The sequence below is a fragment of the Pristiophorus japonicus genome, chromosome 9 (genome assembly GCF_044704955.1).
Source record: "Pristiophorus japonicus isolate sPriJap1 chromosome 9, sPriJap1.hap1, whole genome shotgun sequence".
Taxonomy (NCBI): domain Eukaryota; kingdom Metazoa; phylum Chordata; class Chondrichthyes; family Pristiophoridae; genus Pristiophorus; species Pristiophorus japonicus.
Window position 1 is genome coordinate 208,345,916 of NC_091985.1, and position 11,276 is coordinate 208,357,191.

At 46.6% G+C, this 11,276-nt stretch overlaps 1 protein-coding gene across 2 annotated transcripts; it reads left to right on the forward strand.

Annotated features, from left to right (window-relative positions):
* Positions 1–418: 418 nt before the first annotated feature.
* LOC139273522 (zinc finger protein 664-like) lies at positions 419–10,119 on the forward strand. Of its 2 annotated transcripts, none has more exons than XM_070890454.1 (2): positions 419–918; positions 8,924–10,119. In XM_070890454.1, the coding sequence occupies exon 2, from the start codon at positions 9,404–9,406 to the stop codon at positions 9,875–9,877; it is 474 nt and encodes a 157-aa protein (XP_070746555.1). In that variant the 5' UTR covers positions 419–918; positions 8,924–9,403; the 3' UTR covers positions 9,878–10,119. The 2 variants fall into 2 exon arrangements, with proteins under 2 accessions (XP_070746555.1, XP_070746554.1); XM_070890453.1 differs by lacking the exon at positions 419–918 and adding an exon at positions 5,128–5,187.
* The last annotated feature ends 1,157 nt before the right edge of the window (positions 10,120–11,276 follow it).

The window sequence follows — 11,276 nt, forward strand, 5'->3', positions numbered from 1 at the left end:
AGCTGCTGGGTTTAACCCCCAGTACTTCTCTGCCCAATAGGATCAACAATTTCCCATGTGGTCCTGTCGGGGGAGGTAGGTTCCCTTCCCTGAAGGACATCAGTGACCAGTTGGATTTTTATGACAATCCAGCAGCTTTCATGGTGACATTTCTCCAGTGCCAGCCTTACAAATGACCAGATTCATTGAGCTCAATTTCACAACCTGTCTTTATGATTTGGTAGGTTCTCTCTCACCTTCCATTTCCTGTTTGAAATTTATTTTACAGGGTGTCCAAAGGGGAGGATTTGCAGACAGGAATCTCAAACCAAACGTCACGTCAAGATCTCACGGAGTTACTCAATACATCAGGACCGAAATATGATCGGCCTTTGAACATGGAAGCTAAACGCACCGTTTACAATGGGAAGAAATGGTACACATGCTCTGTGTGTGGACAAGGCTTCAGCCTATCGTCCAACCTGGAGAGACACAAGCGCAGTTACACTGGGGAGAGGCCATTCACCTGCTCCCTGTGTGGACAGGGTTTCACTCGGTCATCCGATCTGCTGACACACCAGTGACTTCACACTGGCGAGAGACCATTTACCTGCTCAGTGTATGGAAAGGGATTCACTCGGTCATACCATCTTGTAACTCACCAGCGAATTCACACTGGGGAGAGGCCATTCACCTGCTCCGTGTGTGGCAAGGGATTCGCTCAATCATTCGAATAGCTGACACACCAACGAGTTCACACTGGGGAGAGACCGTTCACCTGCTCTGAGTGTGCGAAGGGTTTCACAAAGTCATCCACCCTGCTGAAACACCAGCGAGTTCATATTGGGGAGAGGCCGTTCACCTGCTCTGAATGTGGCAAGGGAGTCACTCAGTCATCCCACCTACTGAGACACCAGCGAGCTCACAAGTTACTGCAAGGTTTGGATTCTGCTGTTGTTGCTGCTGTTAATCACATCCTGGATTGAATCGTGTTCATTCTGACTGTTGGAGTTTGTTTCTGCTGGTGTTAATAATCTTTTAACTGAGCTGGAGTTTAATATTTTGATATTTCAAATAACACAGTTTGTCAATATTTAATGTCTCCAAGATAAGAGGAGACTAGTTGATGTCCTGTTACTGACTGCTACATTTTGGGGCCTTTTCTCCTTTCTAACTCTACATTATTTCAGTTTTCATACCTTTGGTTACTCTCATGGACAAGTCCCAGCTCCCCATACCTTCCAGCGTGCCTCTCCTAGCCTTGGGATGCAGCGATGGTATCGGTAACATGCCCAGGATCACGAAACACAAAACCCAGTCTGTTAATCACTTTCAGCTACTAGACTTTGCGTGTGACCCACAGCATCTCACTCACCTTCAATGTGTCAATAGAGCATCCCGCCTGCAAACCTCATCTTGAATTTAAATCCACTCAGCAAATGTATTTAACAAAATATAAACAAGTAAATACATAATGGTCCAATAATCCAACTTTATATTCAAAGCAAGAAGTCTGTTATCTAACTCCTCGAGTGGACAAAATAAATATCCCAAATGTAAGAGCTCCTCGAATCCTTCAATACCTTTCAAATCATGACCAGTTCCTCCTTATTCTAGAATTCACCATCCCTGTGGGAGTCGATATTGATCAAAAACTGCTAATTGGAAATTTCTAACATTTTTTCTCTTTCCGGTGTTTAAAGCTGACCAGTTTCTTCTCCCAGAGAATCTCCAAAGAGACTCTTTGATTTAAACACAGATCTCCCCTCTCTTTTATCTGGGATGAGAGTTACTGGGAATTTGAATACCTGACCACTCAAAAGGGCCTGTCAGTCAAATGCAGACTGAACCAATCACACAGCTTGGTGTCAGTGTGAACTATTACTCTCTCCAGCCTGTAACCGATGAAACTTGTAACACTGAGGCTGAAATTCCACTTCAGTGCACCGGGGGTGCAGGCAGTGCTGGGCACAGAGGGAGCAGCAAACCGGTTCGGAGTGGGCACGCTGGCTTTGCCCTTTCCCGGGGTTTTCCAAAGCATGTGCTGGGGCCCAGTGAGCTTTCACTGCTCTCGGGTATTTCTGTGTGTGTCCTCACTGGCCCTGGAATTCCCACACATTGCCAGCTCTCTGTGCCTTCAAACACTGGAGTAAAGCCGAGTCCTGCAGGCACACAGTCACCAGGAGGAGTTTCTAACTGTCTAGACCGAACTTTTGGGGATTAATACCACTTTTGGGCCAGATGTGGTCCTGTTTCCTGTTCCCTTGGTTTAAATCTTTATTCTTTTTGGTTTGGTTTCACTTTCAATGATGGGCCTCCCACTAAAAGCACTTTGTCTGATCTGCCTTTGGGAATTAGCAGACCCATGGCATCACTGACATGCCAATCGATTCCACAGAATCAGCTAGTTAGAAACTCTAATCAGATCAGGGGAAAGGACAGGGTTTGTCTGTTATTGACTGCAATGTAAGCTTAAACCAGAGTGAGTAATAGAATAGATTAGATTATAATGTGAGATGCTTACACATACAATTGTGAAACTATAAGAAATAATATAATTAACAGTAGGCAGATTCGTTTAAGGATATTGAGAACATTGCTGAAGAAAAGTATCTGCTGGGATCCAGGGAATATGTTCAAGTTCCAGCAGTCTTTTCCTTGCTTCCTGCCAAAACCCAGCAGAGAAGACAAAGAAGAGTTCGGTGCCAGAGGTGGATCACTACAGGGTATAAAAGTGAAGGGAGACTGATGTAAGCGGGCAGTTGGGACTGGAGACTCCGGAGATCAAGCTCAGGGTGCCCAATGTTCCATCCAGCGGGCTGACCTCATGTCAGTTACTGTGGACACATGGAACTTGCATGTTTACTCTGATTGATGGATCAGTATAAGGTACGGCATTGGGCAGAGAATCTGCTCATCTTTTACTTCTCAATAAGGTATTTAAGTTGCTGACACTGGACTCAAGAACCTGGTAATTAATAAGACAAGGCATTAGCTAGAATCTTCATCATCATCATAGGTAGTCCCTCGGAATCGAGGAGGACTTGCTTCCACTCCCAAAGTGAATTCTTTTATGGCTGAACAGCCCGATACGAGAGCCACAGACCCTGTTACAGGTGGGACAGACATTCGTCGAGCGAAGCTGTCAGTGGGGCTGGTTTGCCATGCGCTCCTTCCGCTGCCTGCACTTGGCCTCTTCATGCTCTTTGAGTTGAGACTCGAAGATCTCAACGCCCGCCCAGATGGACTTTCTCCACCTCAGGCGATCTGCGGCCAGGTTCTCCCAGCTGTCAGTGGTAATGTCACACTTTACCAGGGAGGCTTTGAGGGTTTCCTTATAACGTTTCCGCTGTCCTCCTTTGGCTCATTTACCATGAAGGAGTTCCACATAAAGCATTTGCTTAGGGAGGCTCATATCTGTCATGCATACTATGTGGCCTGCCCAGCGAAGCTTACACCTCTTTACTCTACTCCTTTTACATTTTTACTATTAAATCTACTTTTCCGACCATTGTCTTCTCCCAAAATATATCACCTCATGTTTCTCTGCATTAAACTTCATCTGACATCTACATTTACTAATCTGTGTATTCACACACAAGTCACACAGTCATCTTCACAGTTGGCCATAGTCCCAGTTTTGGTGTCATCTGGAGATTTTGATCGTGTGCCCCATATACCCAAACCCAGATCATATCTCTATATTGAGAAGGGCAATGCTCCCAACACCGATCCTGGGGACACCACTATTTACATCCATCCAGTCTGAACATCCATTAACCACTACCCTCTCTTTTCTGCCCTTTACACAATTACCTATCCACCCTGTCCCACTCCCTTTAATACTGTATGCCTTCATTTGATTAACAAGCCTCCTGTTCAGCACCTTATCAAATGCCTTTTGACAATCCATCTGCACAATATCCACTGCATTTCCTTTCTCACTGCACTGTGTTATTTCCTGAAATAATTCCTGCTGTCTGTCCTGAACAAATCCATTTCACTACTAAATTGTTGCAAAGTTTGCTCCACACCACCGGGTTTCATCTGTTTAAAACCACAACTGAAAGGTCCACAAAGTGGCCCAGTGGCAAACTCCAGGAGAGGGAGGAAATGAGCGTCTGTAAATGAAGGAGACTGGTGAGGCAGCGTCTGTAAATGGAGAATTGTTGACTGGTCAGAGAGCGTCTGGAAATGGTGACTGGTGAAGGAGCGTCTATAAATGAAGGAAAAATGGAGACAAGTCAGGGAGTGTCTATAAATGGAGGCGAAATGATGCCTGGTCAGGGCGTGTCTGTAAATGAAGGAGGAATGGTGACTGGTCAGGGAGCGTCTGTAAATGAAGAAGAAATGGGGACTGGTCAGGGAGCATCTGTAAATGAAGGAAGAATGGGGACTGGTTCTGGAGTGTCTAAATGAAGGAAAAATCGTGACTGGACAGGGGGTGTCTGTAAATGAAGGAGAAATAGTGACTGGGTTCAGTTGGACACTCACTGGTTCCTCTCTCTCTCGACCCTCTCATATGCAATATTTGTGGAGGATTTTTACTAAATCTGATTTAAAAAAAATGATAAATGATACAGAAAATAACTGATTTCACATTTTATGTAACATAGTTCTCTAAAGTGATGGTTCAAATGAACTTCAAATAAGTGTAAAGTGTGTTCAGTCTATGACACCAACAAGCCATGGACACAAAGAGAACAGGCTTGGTGTTTGATATGGTAGAAGGTGAACTAGATGAGAACTGAAATAACCTAGAGTAAGAAAAGTCCGGGAACAGTCGGTAGCAGCACATCAATTCGTCTCATATTGTGGTGAAATCAAATATTCCCAACACTGTGTTTGAAACAAATATGATTCGTCAATATTTAAAGAAAATGAAAAAAAATATATATTTATTTTAAATATTGATGAAGAATATTAGTGTCCAGCCAATTGTAGGGGTTTATTATCAGCAGAAACAAACTCTTAACTGCCACAATGAACATGGTTGAGTGCTTAATGCAATCACAGTAAATCCTGTTCCATTCAATGGCGAGGTGATTACCCAGCATTCCCGGCGGGGAAGAATGTGCCGCACCCAGACTACAGGAGGCCAGTGCGCAGGCGCGTGACCCGCCTGGGTTTGGAGCATGCGCGGTGCTGTGTTCGGTGCACAGACAGAGGCCGCAGACGAACAGCTGCGCGGAGCCGATTCTTCAGCGGGTAGGAAACGGCGGGGCGCGGGGGAGTAACTCACCCGCGGGTGGGCTCCATCAACAACTGGTGTAGGCCGCAAGTCCCGAATGAGAACCTGCAGCTCCCGCGTTTGCAGCTTCCGGGGGAGTTTCCCAGTCACAGGCCCAGGTTAATGGCAGCCATCTTTGTAAAGAAAGGCTGAGGGTTTGTGCGCAGTCACCTTCATCCATCGAACGGTACAGCGCATGCGACACCATCTTTGCCAAGGAACAATGAGTAGGCGGGGCTTCAGGGTCCCAGTGACAGGAGGGATAATCAGACTCACTGATTTAATTCTCATTCTGCACACGGGGGCTTTCTCAGCATCTCTCCTGAAGGCGCTGGTAAGTGCTGGGTTACGATTTACAGCCCACATAATTGTAACGGAAGGGCCCAGATTTAGATCCCCTTACAGAAAGAAAGAAAGACTTGCATTTATATAGCGCCTTCCATGACCACTGGATGTCTCAAAGCAGTTTACAGCCAACGAAGTACTTTTGAAGTGTAGTTACCGTTGTAATGTAGGAAATGCGGCAACCTATTTGCACACAGCAAACTCCCACAAACTGTCATCATCATCACAGGCAGTCCCTCTAATCGAGGATGACTTACTTCCACGTCAAAAAGTTCACAGGTGTTTCAATGAAGGACCTAAAATTCCAGGTCCTGAACTATATGGAAGATGCCTGTGCGTGGATTTTTTTTAATGTGTGGTGACCGTTGCACACCAGTTACCACACGGGCTTGACAGAGCTAGTTCTTGGTCCAGTGCCAAGGATTAAAAGACGACTGGAGACCAGCTCTGCTGCACAGACCTAGTGTGCACACATATCACAGTGTTGGCTGGCCCATGCTGCCCCTGGGCCTACGCCTCTCCTGGGCCCCGATCACATCCCTCTACAATCTCTCGCCGCTCCTTCGTCCCAACCTCCCCGTTCCTGCTCCAATCGCTGACCTGGATCTTGGTGATGTCCATCTTCACTGCCGTTGCTCTCCTGCTCCAGCATGTGCTGCTCCCTGGAGTGATATGCCGCTACGCTGCTGCTTCCATTCCCCGGCCTGCTCCGATGGTGCTCACAGGTCGGGACCGCTCAGCCTGCTGGGCCAGGCCGCCACATTGCTCCTTCTGCTCCCCGCCATGCTGCTCCTTCCACTCCCTGGCCTGCTCCTCCACAAACTGTAGTGTGATAATGACCAGATAATCTGTTTTTAGTGATGTTGATTGAGGGATCTATATTGGCCAGGATACTGGGGATAACTCTACTGCTCTTCTTCAAAATATTGCCTGGGACTTTTATGTCCACCTGAGAGGGCAGACGGGTTTAACGTCTCATCTGAAAGACAGCACCTTACTCCAGTACAGCACTGAGGGAGTGCTGTACTGTCAGAGGTATCATCTTTCAGATGAGATGTTAAACTGAGACCCTGTCTGCTCTCTCAGGTAGATTTAAATGATCCAAAGCCCTATTTCAAAGAAGAGCAGTTACCTCGGCATCCTGGCCAATATACATCCCTCAATCAACATCACTAAAAACAGATTATCTGGTCATTATCACATTGCTGTTTGTGGGAGATTGCTGTGTGCAAATTGGCTGCCGTATTTCCTACATTTACATAGGAAATACAACAGCTGCCCTTTCACCTCCTCCCTTCCCACTATCCAGGACCCCAAACACTCCTTCCAGGTGAAACAGTGATTTACTTGTACTGCTTTAAATTTAGTATACTGTATTCATTGCTCACAAAATGGTCTTCTCTACATTGGAGAGACTAAACGACATTGGGTGATTGCATTGCGGAACACCTCCGTTCAGTCAAAAGCGAGATTCTGAGTTTTGAATTGCTTGGCATTTTAATTCTCCGGACCACTCCCTCTCTGTCCTCGGCCTCCTACACTGTTCCAAGTGTAGCTCAGCATAAGCTCAAGAAACAGCATTTCAACTTTCGATTAGGCACTTTACAGCCTTCCGGATTCAACATTGATTTTAACAATTTCACACCACATCCGCTCCCGTTTTTTAGTACAGCAGCTGTTGGTAATGATTCAGCTATTGCCATTTCATCATCATCCTCATCATCATAGGCAGTCCCTCGGATTCGAGGAAGACTTGCTTCCACTCTTAAAATGAGTTCTTAGGTGGGTCTGAACAGTCCAATACGAGAACCACAGTCCCTGTCACAGGTGGGACAGATAATCGTTGAGGAAAGGGGTGGGTGGGACTGGTTTGCCGCATGCTCTTTCCACTGCTTGTGCTTAATTTCTGCATGCTCTCGGTGGTGAGACTCGAGGTGCTCAGCATCCTCCTGGATGCACTTCCTTCACTTAGGGTGATCTTTGGCCAGGGCTTCCCAGGTGTCATTGGGGATATTGCAATTTTTCAGGGAGGCTTTGAGGGTGTCCTTGTTATGTTTCCTCTGCCCACCTTTGGCTCGTTTGCCGTGAAGGAGTTCTGAGTAGAGCGCTTGCTTTGGGAGTCTCGTGTCTGGCATGCGAACAATGTGGCCTGCCTAGCGGAGCTGATCAAATGTGGTCAGTGTTTCAATGCTGGGGATGTTGGCCTAGTCGAGGACGCTAACATTGGTTCGTCTGTCCTCCCAGGATCTTGCGGAGACATTGTTGGTGGTATTTCTTCAGCGTCTTGAGGTGTCTACTGTACATAGTCCATGTCTCTAAGCCATACAGGAGGGCGGGTATTACTGCAGCCCTGTAGACCATGAACTTGGTGGCAGATTTAAGGGCCTGGTCTTCGAACACTCTTCCTCAGTCGGCCGAAGGCCGCACTGGAGGCGATATTGAATCTCCACATCAATGTCTGCTCTTTATTGCCATTTACACCTTGTCCAGACACATTTTTTGTTTCTTTACTTGTCCCATAATCATCTCCTTTTGCCTTGCAGCATCATCCCTTTTGTCATTTAATCTCTGCTGCCTCCCACCCTAACACAGAACTTCCCTTTTGTTCTTTCCTCCCCTCCCCTCTTTCTCTGCCTCTGCACTTACTTAAAACCTGTTACATTTTTAATTTTTACCAGTCCTGATGAAAAGTCATTAACCTGAAAGTCATTAACTCTGTTTCCTTCTCCGCAGATGCTGGCTGAGTATTTCCAGTATTTTTTATTTTATTTCAGGTTTCCAGCATCTGCAGCATTTTTCTTTTGTACAAGTGTAGAACTGAACCCAGCAGAGTCAGCACCTTCAGGGGAGGAGAGGGAGGGGAACCAGTGAGTGTAGAACTGAACCCAGCCAGAGTCAGCACCATCAGGGGAGGAGAGGGAGAGGAACCAGTGAGTGCAGAACTGAACCCAGCCAGAGTCAGTGTCTTCAGGGGAGGGAGAGAGAGAGGTTCCAGTGAGTGTAGAACTGAACCCAACCAGAGTCAGCACCATCAGGGGAAGAGAGGGAGGGGAACCAGTGAGTGTAGAACTGAACCCAGCCAGAGTCAGCACCTTCAGGGGAGGAGAGGGAGGGGAACCAGTGAGTGTAGAACTGAACCCAGCCACAGTTAGCACCTTCAGAGGAGGGAGAAAAAGTGACTGAAAGGAAATATGTTGGAGATGGTGCGATGTGTTTGGATTTCAACACAGGGAGGAGGGACAATGTGTGGGATAGGGATTTACAGCTTTGAGGCAACAGGAGAGAAAAGAATGTTCCAGACAAACTAGAATTGTCTGTTCTGACTTTCTGTATTGTACTTAGTGATGAGTTTTGTAAATTCTCTTACAGGGTATTAGAGGAGGAAGATTGACAGATGGGAAACACAAAGCAAACATCATGTCAGGATCTCACAGTGTTACTCGATTCATCAGGACCTGAATAGTATCACCTTTGAATGTGGAAGGAGAAACGTTTGTCTGTTCTATCTGTGGGAAAAGATTTCAAATGTTATTGTAACTGCAAAAGCACCGAGACACACACACCCGAGTGAGACTGATCCAGTGCACTGACTGTGGAAAGAGCTTTAACCAGTTACACAGCCTGAAAAAACATTGCACTGTGCACAGCGGGGAGAAACTGTACACGTGTTCTGTGTGTGGATGAGGCTTCAACTGACCATCCAACCTGGAGAGACACAAGGACACCCACACCACGGAGAAACCGTGGGAATGTGGAGACTGTGGGAAGGGATTCAATTATCCATCACAGCTGGAAATTCATCATCGCAGTCACACTGGGGAGAGGCCGTTCACCTGCTCTGAGTGTGGGATGGGATTCACTCGATCATCCCACCTGCTGAGACACCAGCGAGTTCACACCGGGGAGAGACCGTTCACCTGCTCCGTGTGTGGGAAGGGATTCACTCATTCATCTGATCTGCTGTCACACCAGCGAGTTCACACGAGGGAGAGGCCATTCACCTGCTCCAAGTGTGGGAAGGGATTCACTCAGTCATCCAGCCTGCTGACACACCAGCGAGTTCACACCGGGGAGAGGCCATTCACCTGCTCTGACTGTGGAAAGGGATTCACTCAGTCATCCAATCTGCTGACACACCAGCGAGTTCACACGAGGGAGAGGCCATTCACCTGCTCCGTGTGTGGGAAGGGATTCACTCAGTACTGTTCCTTGCTTAAACACCAGCGAGTTCACACTGGGGAGAGACCGTTCACCTGCTCTGAGTGTGGGAAGCGATTCACTCAGTCATACACCCTGCTGAGACACCAGCGAGTTCACAAGTGACTGCAGGGGTTGGATTCTGCTGTTATTGTTGCTCTTAATCACATCCAGGATTGAACCATGTTAGTTCTGACAGTTGGGAATTGCTTCTGCTGATGTTACTAATTCCTATAATTGGGCTGGAGTTTAATATTCTGGATATATGTCAAATAAATCAGCTTTGTAGATTTAGATTTTTGTCTTTCCCACCTGAGTGTTTAGCATCATCTGGCTGGAGCTCAGAGAGGACAATCTGGGGGAGGATCGTACGGTGGGAACAGAACTTCAGCCTGGACACAGTCCCACAGGGCCACACTGAGAGGGGAAAACGGCACTTTGGTCTTTCTCATCTCTCATCACTGACAGCAAAGTCACCGTGTGGGTTAATCTTGAGGTGTGTCCCAGCCACTCTCTTCCATGGTTTAGAGCTCCTGGGCACAGAACAGAAGGCTCCTTTACAACTGCGTTTAGAGTCAGGAAGAACATGCTGGGAACATGCTGTCAAATCAGAGATTGGTGTAAAACTGCGATCTCTTCCTGACTGAAAGTGAAACGGCAGGTTTCCGTTTCCAGACTAAAGTTTACTCTTCATGAATATTTAGTGCATTTGTGTGACAGTCCTGAGTCCACCAGTTTAAGGTAGACATCAACTAATTTAACATAAAGCCGTTTAAAATAAATTGGTTAAGTCTGCATTAAAATAGCAGATGGAGGAGTTCACAGGAGCCTGTTAACTGCTGGTGCAATTATACAACAGGCAGTTGATCTCCAGATAAAGAAGGACCTGCAACGTGTTTCCCAGAATTCCCTGTTTTATTGATGTGTGCGTGTTAGACACCAGGATAACTAAAAATACACAAGCTGGAACATCCATGGGGGTGTGATCCCGACAGTTACTCTGCGATCACTCTTGCTGCAGAACTCCACCACTGACCCGGCTGAAGGTTGTCGGCTCAGGGAGTGGGGCATCCAGGAGTGGACTGTAAGAAAGCTGGGTTTTAGTCGATCAGATTTAATATGAAACAATAACCGTAAAAATAAAGTCTTGCTTTGTTTTATATAGATGTATGTTTAACATTAGTGGACTTTGTATTGAAGACCTGGGGTCGAATGAATTATTAGCTTGTAATCACCTTAGACACATGTCATACTCGCCTCAAGATTAACCCGCACGGCGACTTTGCTATCGGTGCAGAGAGATGAGAAAGACCAAAGTGCCATTCGGCCCTCTCAGTGTGGCCCTGAAGGACTGTGTCTAGGCTGAAGTTCTGTTCCCACCATACGATCCAACCCCCAGATTGTTCTTTGAGCTTCAGCCAAATGATGCTAAAAACTCGGGTGGGAAAGACAAAAATCTACAACGGTGTGTTTAAAACAAAGCTGATTTATTTGCCATCGGGGGGCAATAGGTCAGTATATGAGG